A 17,798-nucleotide genomic window follows, 5' to 3' on the forward strand; every position below is an offset into this window, starting at 1 on the left:
TAAGTTAATTTGAGCCTTCAGCCACAGTATTGTTTAACTTAACGTGGTTTTCACTTTTCTTTGGTTGAACTATTATTATTTAACAGCATTCTTACATGTTCGACGCACCCAGTTGCCCTTGTATTTTATGTTTTATTTTGTGATTGTATTTCTGTGAATATACATTTTTATTTCGGTAGTTCTTTAGATCTCATTTGGAGACCTAAGAGATGCTTAGTCACACTCGGTAACCAAGTATATCACACATATATAGTCAGTAGGCCTAACTGACTACTCACTATAATAAAACATTCTATGGAAAAAGCCTTAGGGGTCATAAGAGTGAATATAAAATTTCATTATTCGATTAGACTATGAGTCGGCGGGGGTTGGTGCGGTTTACTAGGTGCCTTCCTCGAATCTACCTAGCTTGGAATCGCCAGGTGATTAAGGCACTCGACTCGTAATCCGATGGTCACGGGTTTGAATCCACGTCACACCACAACATCCTCACTCTTTCAGCCGTGGGGTCGTTATAATGTGACGGTCAATCTCTATGTGTTGTTAAAAGAGTAGTCCAAGAGTTAGTAGTCATTACCAAATGACTAGCTACTCTCCGCTAGTCTGGAACCTTTATCTAAAGAAACGCTCAGTGAAGGTGTCGTGCTCTTTGGATCTTGCAGATCTTACAGAATGGTGATGACCTGTCACTGGATGAGATTCTTCATCTTCACGTTCATCATTTCTTGGGTGAGACACGTTCAAATTGAGATTACTCTGTTATCTTGATGTCTGATCATCATTCTCTGTATGTTCTTTTCTTGTAGGTTGTTGATCAAGGGCTTCGATGACACAAAATTATCGTTTTGTTCCTTTCTTGTGTTGATTTGTTTGAATGAAATTGTTTCAGAGGACCTTGTGTTTGACTGGTATCGAGTTCATTCAGGATTCCGATGACGCTAGATATAGATTTCAAAGTCCTCATAAAGATCAAATATTTATAATGTTCTATATACTTAAACATCATAAATGAATCTTATAAGTTTCGAATGTTCTAAATGTTCATTCAATTTTTCTCCCAATAACCACCCTTTCTCTGCAAACAGTGAAAGAATGTAAAGATACAGGATGTTATGAACTAGACCATATGGAACTGTTCCTTTTCTTTTTTATACTACGCATATGAGGTTAAACTAGGTAGTAGATGTTCCCTTCCCTCAAACACAATTTGTGTTTTACTTCTGCTAGTGCTTAAAAACAATAAACGCCCTAGCATTCTACATAATGACCCACCACATTCGTGTCCTAGTACTGGGTATTTGTTTTGAGGCTAAAATTCTTTCATTTATGTACTTATCTTATAAAAAAATGTACAATCCGACATTGTTCACAAGAAATCAATTTTACCCACTGTGATACAGTGAAACAAGACATACAATCAATCATTTTTTATGACAAAGCAGTTGTCCCCCCATTGTAGTTCAGTGAAACAACACATACAATCAGATATTGTTGACAACAAAGCAATTGTCCCCATTGTAGTACAGTGAAACAATACATACAATCAGACACTTTTGACAGCAAATGATTTACCTCCATTGCTTGCTTCAGTCTCCACTGGAGTTCTTCATTTTCCATCGATAATCGAGAGTTTGACTTAACTTCTCTCTCAAACAATTCCTTTAGTTGTAGACTTTCACTTCTTAACTGTCTGCAAGTTGAAATATGAAAATCAAACTTAGTCAGACCACAGTTTCTATCTAACGAGTTTCTTGAACAAAGGGAAACAGATCTAGTTTGTTCTTTGTAGAAGTTAATCTTATTTTCATGACATATATTTTCAGAAACAACATCTAACAACTGATGGATTATAAACCAGGTACAAATTATTTTAGTATAGAACTATTTGTGGCTTGTTAGACAGCCGAAAATACCCAGTTTTGAGCCAATGCTTAAAGTAAGGGATTTTCAGTGATGGGACAAATATCATATCTTAATGTATAATGTGCACTTTCACAGCAAAACCTGTTTTATATTGGTGGTTGTGTTTCATGTTTCTGTAGATATAGTTTTATTAAAAAACAAATAACCTCCACATGCATGCATTACATTATTTGATCCTTAAAGATGTGATGTTTAATAGTCTGTAACAACATAACAAGTCTAGATAGTTGTTTGATTCTAATAATGAGCTGTCATGTTTACATGGTTCATAGTAAGAAGTTTATAATCAAATTCATTGGTGGAATAAGTGTCCTATTTCTATACACACTTTTACAAAACACGTTTCGAACTGTGTTATGCTCGATTAAATTATGATTAGTTCTTTTATCAGATTAGACAGTCTTTGACTAGATTAGATGAAATATAGTAATTTGAGTCTATACTATTAACAACTAATAAGGCAAGTTTACGATCTTATGTTTACTCATGAACAACTTAAGTGATTAAGTCATAAATATAGTTAACAGTAATTTTATAGAAGTCACGAGAGTAATCATTAAAATGTCACTATCTGTTGTAATCATTAAAATGTCACTATCTGTTGTAATCATTTAATGTCACTATCTGTTGTAATCATTAAAATGTCACTATCTGTTGTAATCATTAAAATGTCACTATCTGTTGTAATCATTAAAATGTCACTATCTGCTGAGCTGTCGAAATAATTGATCTTAGAACATGTCTACAGTAAAAGTTGCTGTTGTTTTATTTTAGAATTAATTTGTGATTCCATGTTTAATAAATATTATAGTTTTAAGATTTCTATAATTTACTTTCAGTATTGTCAAATTATAGAAGACTGTATGGAGTCAGAACAGGGTTAAACTATAGTCTAAAAGAGATACTGAAAAAAGTAAATTAAAATTATAGAATTATTTGTTTGAAACTAAAAGTAATTCATGGATTACTTAAGACAATTAGCTAACTAGAAACACTCGTTGTTCTAAAAAAACAAAAGTTAAACTCATAATGGACTGAATCACTTCTAATGACACTCTGATGGGATATGTTAAGTCTCATTATGACATTATGTTGGATGAAATAAGTATAAAATAAATCATATTACAGAAGTTAACATTACTGTTTCCCCTGATCATGTTAAACAATTAGGTACAAAAAAGTAACTTAATCGAAATTGGATATATTCTTAATGATTTATAATTGAAACAAATACACATATTTATGGTTTGTAAAGTAATTCACTTGGTGAAGGAAAATGTAGTTCACTACACAGTTACACTAAATGAATAACAACAGCTGGCACCAGCTTTTTGTGTCAAGAAGAAAGCAATAACACGTAATATCAAATTAAAATCTTAAAAGGTTCTTATAAATCATTGTTGTTTTAATTTAGTTTTAACAATAACTGTACAAGCAATAACGATATCAATGCAAATAAACTTGGAATTAAATCAGGAGAATGAGAAGACACTCCTTAATTATGATTGTGTTGTTTGCTGTTTGGTCATACGTTTACAGTTAACCTGTAAACTGGTAATCGTATTTGATCACAACTTCAAATGATTTAGTTCACTTTGGACTTAGCAGTCGTCTAGTTGCTGGAACTCCAATTACCTCTCAGTTCGAACCTTTTCATCCAACATAGCTCGTAAATCTTCATTTCTTGCCTTCAGCTTCTCTATCTCTCGTTTTGCAGATGGTAACTTATCTAACTAGTGATTTAATAAAAAAAATAAACTTTAATTTGAAATATAAACAAATAAATTTGTTTACATATTCTATAATGATGTAACAATTCTAAAAGATGGCTCTTTGATCCTAACAATATGATAGTGAGTTTTAACAACAGATATATAGTCTCGAATAATGAAACAAGTCTATACGGTTCACTAATCCTAACAATATGTTGTTTTTTATTTGACTATACTTACATAGGTAATGAATCTACATAGCCATTTGATTGTAATGGTTAACTATTTTGTTTAACTATGTTTACATTGTTTATAATATTATTATAATAAGTCTAGATCACTATTTAACCCTAACAATGTGAGACTTTGTTTCTTAACACAATCCAATACTGTAGTATAGCTGTCTATACTTTTTTTAGATACTTAGAGCCTAAATAAATACTGCAAAAAAAATACAATAAAAAGTAAAATAACCTCTTTCTGCATTTCCAGGTTTTCTTTACGAAGGCGATGTATATCTGCAACCTTGAACTCCAGCACAGTTTGAAGGCTTTCTACTTCTTTCTCAAGATAACATTTCTCATCAAGAATCCTCTGCGAAGAAAGTGTATTCTTTTTATTTCAACACGTATAACAATTAGTATATTTGATGATGTAGTTTTACTCTCACAGATGTGTTTTTATTTTGGACGAGTTAGTAGTGAGTGGCTAAATGGTTCGTTATTGTCAATCCAAAAGTCTACAGTTTGCAGTCAGTTGCTGCAAGATCTCGTTTTATTGTGCCATTGGTGCATTATAAGTTTGATAATTATATGCTTATATTATATTAGAGTAGCCTAGTAATTGACTATCTTCTATACTTCAAGTTTATCAGTTCAGAGTTGGGGATCACTAGACCAATTAGCCCTTTTGTTGCTTAGTGCAAATATTCATAAAAAATCAAACAAACATTCTTGCTTCTTCTCTCATACATTTATATGTAAGTAATAATATAATCATCCATGAGTTAGTGTATTACACTTCATATTAGTGTGTTTTATTTTTTGTTTTAAACACATTACAACTCACTAATGATATTAACATATCAAACCAGATTAAACATTAAATACAATACCAAAAATTTAAGTGTTTTCTTCAGATAAATCCATTTACTTTATTTGAGTGTTTTTTGTTTGTTGTTTTTTTTGGGTAGGGTTATAAAATTATTAATATGCACAGGTGTTAAAATTATTCCATTATTTAGTGCAGAAAAAAATGAATCTTTTAGTAAACATTAGCTTGTCACATCAGAAAATTTCTAGAATTGTATCTCTTTCATAAAATTACTCCACTAGAGGGCATTAAAATGATCAAATGAAAAAAATAATATCATTACTGGGTTGGTGCTTGTTTTTGAATTTCGCATAAAGCTACTCGAGGGCTATCTGTGCCAGCCGTCCCTAATTTAGCAGTGTAAGACTAGAGGGAAGGCAGTTAGTCATCACCACCCACCGCCAACTTTTGGGCTACTCTTTTACCAACGAATAGTGGGATTGACCGTCACCTTACAACACCCCTATGGATGAAAAGGCGAGCATGTTTGGCGCGACCGAGATGCGAACCCGCGACCCTCAGATTACGAGTCGCACGCCTTAACACGTTTGGCCATGTCGGGCCGGGTTGGTGTTTGACCAAGTTAAACGACAATGAGTCTCATCTATCACGCTTTTGTTAAGACTCAATGGTGATGAAGTTTACCTATTTCTAAAGTCCTGGTTTTGGTTATAAACAATTTCAGTTTATAAAGACAAATACTACATACTGGAGAATGAAATGGAAGTCATTCTTAAAAAAACCAACAAAAAAACACTTACCAGAACATACAAGTTGATTTTCGAAAATTATATATTCTATTTATGCCATGTTGCTTATAAGATTTTCTTAAAAAAACAAGTTTAAAATAGAAAAGTTAATAATATGGAATATCTTTTATTTGAAGAAAACAGAAAATTAAGCCATAGAAATATTTTTGACATACTTACTTGAAAGTAGGAAAGTTGAAATAATTTTAGTATTGTTTCCACAAAATTGGTAATCAGTTGAAAAAATAAAACACATCCAGATAAAGTGTTGAAAATGAACTTTCTAATTTTATGAACTAAAGTTGTATGTTATCATTATTATTATTGGTTTAATACTGTCGTTGTTTAAATATGTTCTTCTAAGTGCCTATCTCATGTATCAATCTATATTTCCTATTCTACACAATGAGCCAGTTGCGATCTGTCCATCACAGGTGATAAAACCCAATTTTTAGTGTTATAAGCCTGCAAAATTATCACTGAACCACTGAGAGCCCTGTTATAGTAGTCAGATACCAGTAGCGGGTCATACCTGTAATTTCATGTTGGTGTCTCCATGCAGACTGCTTTCCATCTGCTTCTGTAGGTCTTGTAGCTGCTGCTTTAAGATCTTTACAGCTTTCTCATTGCTCTCTGAAGCCAGTTGCATCTGCTTTGCAAAGTCTTTCTCTAATTCTATTGAAAAAAAACACAAAGATATAGCAGAACTACTCAACAAACACAGCCATGACAAAAGCCATCTCGATATAAATTTTTGTCTTTTTGCATTTGCTTTAAACCTTGTACCTAACCATTAACATTATTTGAATATAGCTAATGTTTAATTGATGTTTCATAAATCTAACAAAGCTGTAACAGACAGCAAAACCTTTTCCTCTCCAGTGATATAGTAAGGATTCTATGCTATACAAATGTAAAACTCAGTACTACTAAGATTTTCATTCAAAAGTATGTATTTTAGCTGACACACCTAACAGAAATTAATCATTATTCAGACCTAACTTCAGATTTTCTCTGGATCTGGAAAGAATGAGTTACGATGTAACTGGTGCTAACTAAACGAACAGTTACTTACAAGAAATATGGCTAACATTAACTGAAGAAATGGTTACTGACAAGTATGGCTGATTTCAAATGAAGGAATGGTTACTGACAACAAATATGGCCAATGTTAACTGAAAGAATGGTTACTGACAAGAAATATGACTAATTTCAAATGAAAGAATGGTTACTGACAACAAATATGACTGATGTCAACTGAAATAATAGTTACTGACAACAAATATGAATGATTTCAATTAAAGGAATGGTTACTGACAACAAATATGACTGATTTCAACTGAAAGAATGGCTACTGACAGCACATGACTGATGTTAACTGAAGGTATAGTTACTGACAACAAATATGATTGATATCAGCTGAAGGAATGGTTACTCGTAGCTCACTTTTTGAAAATACTCTTCATAATTTTGAAATTTACGAATAGACTTTCAACATTTTTACCAACAGTCAAAAGTGTCATTAATAATACAAATAATTAATCCTAATATCCAACTTGCCATTATGAGTCATAAATAAAAATTTCTGTGATTTCCGACTAAAGATTAGGAAGAGAAAGCAAGAACAAAATGAAAACACTTAGAATTCCACTGAGAAAAACTTGCATATATATCTACAAGTGTCAATGAGGTACAATTAATGTACAAATGAAGACAAAAAATACAAAACTTTCAAACAGATGCTAAAGAAAATAATTATAAGTTACGTAAATAATATAAATAATAATAAATAATGGCAAATAATGTAAATAATGATCCTTTAAAAAACCATTAGAAAATTTCCACACACCATGAAAATTAACCAAGAAAATCAAAAATAAAAACTAAAACTGGAGTAATATCAGAAAACAATATTTAATAATTGGTTTGTTTAGAATTTTGTGCAAAGATACATGAGGGCGCTCTGTGCTAATCATCCCTGATGTAGCAGCGTAGAGAAAAGGTAGCTATTCATCACCACCCACTGCCAACTTTTGGGCAACTCTTTTTATCAACGAGAAGTGAGATTGACTGTGATGTTATAATGTCCTCATGGCTAAAGGGCAATTTGAACCCATGACACTCAGATTACGAGTTTAGTGCCTTAACCACTTGGCCATGCCAGGTATAATAATTCATAAAACAAAATATGAAAAGCATTGGAAACCAATGAATGAAAAAAGATTCCACATGTAAACATAAAAACCAATGAATGAAAATAAAGTCAACATAAACACATCAGGAACCTGTGAATGTCAGCAACAGATGTATAAAAGAAACCCCAAAACGGAAACGAAATAAGAATGAAATAATTGGAGCCCAAGAATAATAATAAGTACTTATATATCACAGACATTAAGTAAAATTTACTATTCTTGTGAAATAATCTTAAAATAACAGTCAACAACAACAATAATGCGTTGTTAGATAAGAGAGCAAATCTGCCAAAAAAACCATTTTAGTGCATTTAATAACCACTAGGTGATGTTCTGTGAACTTATTACTCTGCATTATGCTGCCGAACTAGCTAATTAATGTTTTATTCCCAACTGCTGTTAGAAATCTGAAATGTGTTTCGATATTTGGATACATGACTTATTATTTATGTCTTTTAATTTTTGATCTAAAAAGTCTCCATCATAAACATAAATATGTACCAATAAATTAACACAATGACGCATAAAACCTTCCTACCTATACTGATATTTCTATTTTTAAAACGATGCATTAAATATGTTAACCTAATACATTCTTCCTTTTCTATTTATAAGGAGAGTAGAATTTGAAAGGAAAAACAATATTATGAGAGGTAGCTCTGTGGTATTTGATCCTTTAATTCACAAGAACAATACTTTATGAGTTTAATTGCACAGAAGTGTTTAAGTTTGAATATAAACAAAGGTTACCTTCAATTCGAAGATTATGATGTACTTTCAAAGCTGCAACTACTTCAGTGTTCTCGTTCTCGGCATCTCTAACAGACTGAGCATGAGTATTTTTCAGGTCTTCAATCTTCAGGAAAATACGAAATGCAATTCATTAAAACTTCTATCAAGTGTTTTTTTAATCATAAATAATAGGTTTTGTTGCTTGTATTTTAAAACAACAGATGACGCCACTAAAGTTTTTAGTAACCACATTTATCATTTTATTTCGCACAAAGCTACACCAGGGTTATCTGCGCTGGCTGTCCCTTACTTTAGTGAAGGCAGCTAGTCTTCACTATCCACCGCTAACTCTTTGGCTACTCTTTTACGAACGAATAGTGGCCTTGTCAGCTGTGGGGCGTTATAAGTGAATTCCCACAGCTGACAAGGCGAGCGTGTTTGGTGTGACGGAATTGGAAATCACGACCCTCGGATTACTCGTCGAGAGCCTTTCACCTGGCCACGCCAGGCCTAACCAATTTTTGAGGATATGTTTACAACTTTAGATCGCGGTTCTTTCATTAAGTCAACTTCATAGGAACTAAAACGATAACACTAAATAAACTCTAAAATATAAATTCAAATCGAGTCACAATTCGTAAGTTCTCTTTGTCTTACAAAATTATTAGTTATCATTGTTAGAACATGGTCTAAAAAACAGCTTTTATACCAGGCTAATGCTTTAACTGGTTCAAAGCTCCTTCTATATAAATTGAAGTTTTTGAAAGTGAAGACGTAATTGTGGTGTCCAAGTAAAAAACTTTTTTCATTTGTTCGAACGATTAAATCATATTCCGAAAAAAAACAACAAAATTTTACAAAAATGAATTAAATTGAATAAATTAATAATGGTTTTGATTGGTTTCGAATTCTGTGCAAAGCTACACGAGGGCTATCTGTGCTAATCGTCCTTAATATAGCAGTGTAAGACAAGAAGGAAGGCTGCTAGTCATCATCGTCCACCGACAACTCTTGAGCTACTCTTTTAACAACGAATAGTGACATTAATCGTAACATTATAACGCTCACATGGTTGAAAGATAGAGGATGTTTGGTGTGACGGGAATTAAAAACGAAGAACAGACACAAGTTACATCTATCAAACCTACTTCATTATCTTAAGCCTAAATAATGAAACCAACTTCGTTAAATTAAGCCTAAATACTCAAACTGGTGTTCTACAAATGTTTTTAGATTAACATCTGTTGTGTTCGAACAGTGAAGTATCAAAAGAAAATTTAAGAAAACGAATATGTTTAAGAATTTCATTTTGATTGGTAACGAGAAATCAGTAACTTTGAAAGTGTTATTAAACTCACCTCTTTGTCATACTCAGCTCGTAATTTTCTAAATTCTTCATGGTGGTTAAAGTCCACTAAAATAAATAATAGTTGTTGCTGTTGACACACATTTTACTTCAACCGAAATATAGTGACTTAAAGTATCTGTAATTCCATTTACTCTAAGATATTAAGCTTACAAGATTTATAATAACGAAAACAGAAGAAGCAAATAGATCTATACTAACCACAACTAATTCTTGGATAATTCTTTCACCAACGGATAGTGCAATTGATTGTCTCTTTATATCGAACACACAATTCAAAGAACAAGCATGTTCGATGATTTAGATTTGAACCAGCGGCTCACAGTTTGTGAGTCAATGGGCAGATAAGAGATAATCCATTGTGCGATCTTTTGTTTCATTTTGTTAGCTCTAACTCTCCTAAAATATACTATAAACTCAAAATTAACTGCTATCCATCTAAATGTTCGTAACAGACATTAGATTTATCTTATACTGAGAATGACTGTAATGTGACTATTTCGAAGAAAACTTACACGTTTCGGTCTCTTCTTTGTGCGTTGTTGTCAGCTTCGAATCCGGTTCTTGTATTTCCTCCGCACGGTTTCGCCTCAGTTGTTCTAATTGCGTTCCGCAATCGCCTAGATAAAAGAACAGTGTCTTTGATAGCTCTATATTTTCAAATTCTTATCGTTTTGCGATTTTTATAATCTAGTCCAACGTTTCGCATACTGTCGGGCGCGAGCAGATAGGGTAGTGTCAATAGTGTAAGAATGCAAAATGAAGTTTTTTTATTATTTTTAATTCATAGAAATATTAAGAAAGTACAAAAACAGACAAATTTAATGTACATGCATCGTCTCTTATTTCAGTCACAGTGGGGAAGGGAAGCAAAAGAAACTATATTTATTAAAGCAGGTTTGCTTGGTTTTGATATTTTCGCAACGCTACACGAGGGCTTTCTGCGCTAATCATTCCTAATTCAGCAGTGTAAGACTAGAGAGATGGCAACTAGTCATCACCACCCACAGCCAAGTCTTGGGTTACTTTTTTACCAACGAATGGTGGGATTGAACATCAATTTATAACGCCCCTATGGCTAAAATGGCAGGCATGTTTGATGTGACGGGGATTCGAACCCGCAACCCTCATATTACGAGTCGAGCTCCCTCACCACCTGTTCATATTATTGAACATATACACACGTCAAACTCTTATCCTATACATTCCGGAAACTAAATTTAAAATCTGTACACTCTGGCGACTAAAATCAAGATCTCTGTACTTCGGAATGTAAAATCAAAGTACATAAACTCAGACAATTTTTCAGAAACACAATTATTTCTTCATTCAGCATATTTACATGAGTTTCTATTCATTTCACAATATCACCGCACCCTGGATAAATTTCCGCGGGCGTCTTTGAAGCGGGTGCTTCAGTTTCGTAATAATAACTTCATACAACGAAAATATTCAACCAACATACTTTGCTGAGCTCTCCATTCCAATAAAGTGCTTGAGTGGGACAACGCATCCAACTGAAAATAACAAAAATGACAACGATTAACAATTAACAAGCATGTAAATAATAAATAATTAAGAAATTATTACAAAAATAATAACACATGTTAAATAATGTCACACGAATTCAAAAGTATAGAATTCACGGTACCTAATCTATTTCTTTTTTTATGGGGAGAGGTAATTTTTCGAATAGAACAGGTGAGAAATTTTATTATGCATTAAGCTAAGTTTTCAAACATAAAAACGAATAAACACTTGAATAATGGAAATTATTATTGTTGAATTATATTGCTAGTTTTGTTGCAACTCTTATCTACATCAAATAAAAATCTTACTGCTGGCTACATTCAACGAAACGACGGTTAATTGGCCAGTACACAGTTAACGAATAACTTTGACAGTGCTGTTGTTCGTTAGGTTTCAAGATTTGCACAAACATTAAAAAATACCATATATCAAATTCAAATAATGCAATATACCGTTTCAGGTATGTATAAGTGCAAAGTTTTTCTACTCAATTTAAAAGTATTCCCTTTAACTTATAGATATTTGATGATTTAATTATTATTAGTATTTATTTCCTTTAATTCGTAAGTTCTTACAATTTCTGTTTACTAGTGGAACCTCAGCAACAATGGTAAGTTTCTTTAAGCACATTATTATAAATGTTGTCATTTAAGCATTGTTTACTGGTAAAGCCTCAGTAACAATGGTAAGTTTCTTTAAGCACATTACGAGAAACGTTTGTAATTGTTGGCATTTGAGCACTGTTTACTGGTGGAGCCTTAGCAACAATGGTAAGTTTCTTTAAACACATTATTATAAATATTGTCATTTAAGCACTGTTTACTGGTGGAGCCTAGGGAACAATGGTGAGTTTCTTTAAGTACATTATTAGAAACGTTTGCAATTGTTGTCACTTAAGCACAGTTTGCTCGTGGAGCCTCAGCAACAATAGTAAGTTTCTTTAAGCACATTAGAAAAGTTTATAATTATTGCCGTTGCTCCACCTTATTATTATACTTCGTTTAGCACAATGTGAATTTATTATTAAATTGTTATAAAGATTTTTAAAGTTTAAACTTTAGACACGAGTTCGTAATTTCTTGTCTGCGTTTACGATTTTCCTTCTCGTGATAATAATGTTCCTTGATTTTGGTTTGAAAAAATTATAATTCCTCAGTTACTTACATGCTGTAAAGTTCGTAATGAATAGACATATTTTACTTTTAAAAAATATACATTTTAGTTATGAGACTTAAAAATGCTGGTTTTTTGATTTTTTAATAAATATTATAAAATATTACAGTTACGATAGAAAGTGTTCCGTACCCCTGTGTCCAGAGTAGTTTTTTACTCATAACTTAAAAAGTTTCAAGATTATATTATAAATATTATACTAACACACATCTACATAAATTTTATGTAAATTGAGCGACAAATAAACTGTTTATAAACAAATAACGAAACATAGGAGGGGCAGAAAGTGTTCATGCGTCTACTTTAATGGTCAGATGTGCAGCCTTTCAGGTGAATTACTTGGCGCAATCACTCCTCATAGCCCTCCATGACTGTTTGACAGTACGACTAGTATTTTCTTCCATTCTTCTTTACAGAAGGCCTCCAATTCTTGCAAGTTTTTCGGATGACGCTGATGAACCCTGGTCTTGAACTCATGCCAAACGTTTTCAATTGGGTTGAGATCGGGTGACTGCGATGGCCATACCAGAACGCTTGTATGGATCCTCTGCAACTAGGATTGCACATATTTCGATGTGTGCTTAGGGCCATTGTCGTGCTGGAAGATCCAACGACGCCCAAGCCGCAAGTTCCGAGCATCATTCTTGATATAAGTGGCTAATTTTCAACGTACTCTTCTCTTTTTCATGATTCCGTTGGCGCGGTGACGGCTGCCTACACCAGAAGAGCTGAAGAAACCCCATAGCATGATCACCGTGTTTAAGTGTAGGGACGGTGTTCTTTGGAAGATTTCGTGCTCCCTTCTTACGGAAAATATAGCGAACATCATTGTGGCGGAAAAGTTCGATGTTAGTCTCGTCTGACCAAAGAATACTCTCTTCCAATAGGTAAAGGAATTATCTACATGCTTTCTTGCACATCTCAATCAGTTTATTTGTGGTTTAATTCACATAATAATTTATGTAGGTGTGTGTTAGTAAAATATTTGTAATATATTATACTTCTATTAGACTTATCGTGACACTTTTTAAGTTATGAGCAAAAAACTACTCGGGACGAAGGGTGTACGAACACTTTCTGTCGTAACTGGAGTTATGTTGAAAGAGAATAATATTCGTATAATACGTTCAAAAATGGTCACAGTAAAAGTAATCAGTTTTCTAAATGCAGGTAACTTTACACGTGGTTTGGGGTTCACCACGTTAATCACACACACATGCGTTTGAGACGGCATGACGAGAAGTTATTGAAAATCATTCCCACTATTGAGAGCCTATTTTAACACCGTATTCACTATATGGGAGGAGAGGTGTATATTATCTTGTTGGAAATTGTATAGTCCCCCCATCCCCCTTGAACAACAATAGTTATAAACCTTGACCTATTAAATTTGATCACGTTGATAAACAAGATATAAAGCTATTACGGAAACTGGAAAGCCAACTTCAGAGAAAAGTATAAATTTTAGCCTCGCCATAACGGCTCATAAAATGTCTCTAAGTTCGTTGTTGTTGTTTTGAAACAGCTCTTTTTTTTTCTTTCTTATTTTTGTCTTTATTTTTAGGATCATTTCATAAAATATTTCAAATGATTGACTTAAGGTTATCAGAATCTCAATAGCAATATTCTGCAAAGACAAAAATTCATATAATACTTTTAATTCTCAGTGTAAAAAATTTGAAGTTCTTACTTATTTCACCAACCAGTTGAACATGCAAATCTCTTGTGCTGAGATACAAACGTTGACAATTTTACACTTAAAATGTATTTTTGATAGATACCTATCTCCTATCACACAAATATATCTCAATTACTCTTGATTCTTAATTCTCACTTTCAAGAGTTGACCTGTCATAAAAGACGAACACCAGCTATGAGGAGGGTGGGTGTGAATTACCTGTGGGAAATTATATTTTGGTGTTAAAAAATAATTTCTGGTACAGTATTATCTCCACTCTTTAAAGGTAAAAGGGTCAGTTAAGAAGCACTGCAGAATAACTAACTATCCAGAATGAACAGGTGCACTCTGAGATGAATAAAGCACATAATGGGGTATTTCTGGAACAGGTATGCTCTTTGCACAAAAAATTGGAAATTAAAGTAGTATGTGTGAAAAATGGATCATTAGGTGGAAGCGTTAGTCATGTATAAATGTAACTATAGTGAACTATATATTTTCTCACCCTCAACTGGACAGATTCTATAACTCATTTGTAACCACAAGATTGTGGATAGGGCATGTAGACCAATATATACACATGTATGCATATATACATACCAACAACCAACTGTAAGTGGAATACCATCATTGTTTGTTCTCTTGTCTTCTGAGAGACAATCAGTCACACTTTGATGGTGTTACAGAACAGTTGCCATCTCCCTTTTCATTTTGGGAGATTTTAACAGACACTCCCTGTGGGGTAGTACCAATATGTACATGAGGGATTGTTTCATTGAAAATATGTTCTCAAATCACAACCTATCTCTCTTCAGTAGTGGTTCTTTTCCCTATTTCCATGCACCTAGTCATTCTTTTACTGCTTGATCTACGTATCTATCTGTTCCCCTTCACTTTTATTGGAGAGTTGACAATGGTAAGCAGAACAGTGAAACTACCCATTGTTTTGAGAGAGAATGGCTGTGGTCAGCGCCCTCTAGCTTGAGTGCCATGGTGAAAGTTGGACCAGGTTAACTGACTTTTTTACCTCTTCTTTTTGGAACTTGGTCCTGCAGTCGTTAGTCTTCCATCTGTTAACAACTGCATGGAGGCAGTAAGTAATTGCAGAATTCAAGCAGCTGCCAGCAGGTCAACTCCACAATATTTCAATAAAAATTATTTTCTCATTGTTTAGTAAGAAGAGGTATCATCCAATTTTCACAACATCAGCAATTGGAAAAAGATTACAAAGAATGGTTTTGTAGCAGTATTGACATCATTCATTGTTTAATGAAAGGAGAGATCAAAAATAAATCTGTATGTATGTCATATTGAAAGAAATAATGGTGTCTGTAACTGTTTGTTAACAACAGCTTAGCATTCTTATGTTAGTTCCTGTTAAACTATGTTGAAGCATACTAAATAACCCTATCCATCTGTTAACAGGATTAAAATGATATATTTCTATATCAGTTCCTGTTGAACAAGTCAGAAATTGTGTTATCATCAAGATTAAAAGTGATGTAACATTGCCAGTTGCCTGTTGAAATGTCTATGAATATGTCAAACAGTTTCTTTCAAGGTTAAACATTGGTTCATGTTGTACAATCTTGGAGTTAAACAGCTGACACCAAAACTAAACATTTGTTATTTTCAACAAATTTCAAACACAGTAAACAGCTGGTACAAAACCTAAACAAACTTGAGACACACAGTTGCCACTACTTCTAAGCATCACTTCCTGTTGAACAGAAGTAAAACATATTAAAAGCTGTTACCAAGAATTGTTAATTTCTTCTATACTCTTTGTGTTGAATTTCTTTAAACAGAGAATGAGATTGTCATTGAAAGGTTTGTAAAAGATGGTCTCATTTTGTTCTCTCTCAGCCTCTTAAATATACAGATCTTTTTAGACATCATTTCTGGCATTTCCACATCTACATTTGCTGCTAACATACATTAGAAATGTACTGAGAGCTCTTTTTATTTACATTTTAATTCTTTCTATCCTTCTTGGTACAAACACTACCTTTAAGGGTCAATTCTTACATTTGAGATATCTAAACTCTGACATTACCCCATGAGAATTATCTCAACAATACCAATAAAAAGGCTAAACTTGCCACATTCTTTATTGCAAGCTGTCTCTGATCTAAGGACAAACCACATAGTGACAGAGATCCTTTAGTCTTTACATACCTTCCTTCAACTAGTCAGAGTAGTCGAACTGTCCAATGCAACATTACTTTACTGACAAGAGAAAACACATCTCTCAACATTTTTATCACTCCACTTTCAGTTTCTTTCAAATGTAAAGGAATTTCAAAGACTGTCCAGTACATTCCAAATTACAGACAGAATCAATCACCTTCACTTGTACAAACTGACAAAACTGGTCTGTGTTGGCGAGCTAATTGTCTTCCATGCGATTATATCACTAACTTATCGAATCTCTCCAGTTCTACCTTTCATGTAAAAGGCCAATTTAAATCATTGTGCATTATTTATTTATTTGCTTTACTAGATGTAAACATCTCTCACTTGTGTGCAATGACACCCTTAAACCCTCAGTTCTCAAACACCTTAACTTTCCAAATCACAATGGGATTGGCGACATGAGTGTACTGGTATTATAACATGATCCCACAAAAAAGTATCATTGCAAAATCAAGAACATAAACTTATATTTAACTAAATTTTAACACCATAGAATTAATACATGTTTTTTAAAGTGATTATTATCTTCCTTGTATTTCACTTTTTCACTCCTGTTACCATGACATCATATACATATATTCCCTGATCAATATTCTTTTATTATATAAAATCCTTTTTTTACTTATGGAAAAACGTTATTTACAGAGTGGTGAGAGCATCATACAGTTTTTTAAATATTTTTCGTTTGTGTATGTTATAAATGAAACTAGTAATAAACTGTCAATGACATATATAATAGTTTATATTTTCTTTATACAAACAGACAATGAAAGATAACAGCTCTTGCACATCAATTTAAAACACAAAAAATATTTGTTCTGAGATTTTTTCAAATAATTTATGAACAAGCTCATATAGTGACAGGTTATGATGGCTGTGGAATAGTGTTTCCAGTGCAGTTAAACAGAATGAACAATTATCAGTGTTAGATTTTACTTCTTGCAGTTACTCTGGGTGTAATAATGTTTTCACCAATAAATAATATGAAATTGAAAGTCCCCTTATTCATTTGTTTCTGCTATATAGTGCTAATCATAGTTCAGTATATATGTACCACTTACATATTGGATTTGTTTCTTTTTATATAACTTCTGTTTGTGTATGTATGTGGTTTATTGAGAAATTTCCAAATTTTAGTAATATGTTCACTGTTGCAATGAGAAAAAATATACAGAGGATAATGTAATTAAAATAATGTATTCACCACGAACTGATTCATTGCTATTGTGATATAATGCACTTTGGAACTTAATTATTCATATATGTTTATATGAAATTTAATAGTCGAGTCACATTTATAAAAAATAATTTATATGATCCCAGTGAATTAACTTGGAAAGTCCATCTAATTTACAAGATTTAAATTGGAAAACGGTTAGCAAAGTATACTGATGTCTTTTATAAAATATTGTTGATACACCAATTGCTTCCATAAATTCAAATAAACTTTAA

General features: G+C 32.7%; 1 protein-coding gene across 1 annotated transcript; it reads right to left on the reverse strand.

The window, feature by feature from the left end:
- Positions 1-3,554: 3,554 nt before the first annotated feature.
- On the reverse strand, positions 3,555-13,220 carry LOC143235659 (CAP-Gly domain-containing linker protein 1 homolog). The gene is made up of 8 exons (XM_076473882.1): positions 13,146-13,220; positions 11,235-11,286; positions 10,285-10,389; positions 9,762-9,817; positions 8,422-8,527; positions 6,009-6,151; positions 4,110-4,229; positions 3,555-3,656 (listed from the first exon to the last, which is right to left on the reverse strand). The coding sequence occupies exons 1-8, from the start codon at positions 13,218-13,220 to the stop codon at positions 3,555-3,557; spliced, it is 759 nt and encodes a 252-aa protein (XP_076329997.1).
- Between the last annotated feature and the right edge of the window lie 4,578 nt (positions 13,221-17,798).

This window comes from Tachypleus tridentatus, chromosome 12, assembly GCF_004210375.1.
Source record: "Tachypleus tridentatus isolate NWPU-2018 chromosome 12, ASM421037v1, whole genome shotgun sequence".
Taxonomy (NCBI): domain Eukaryota; kingdom Metazoa; phylum Arthropoda; class Merostomata; order Xiphosura; family Limulidae; genus Tachypleus; species Tachypleus tridentatus.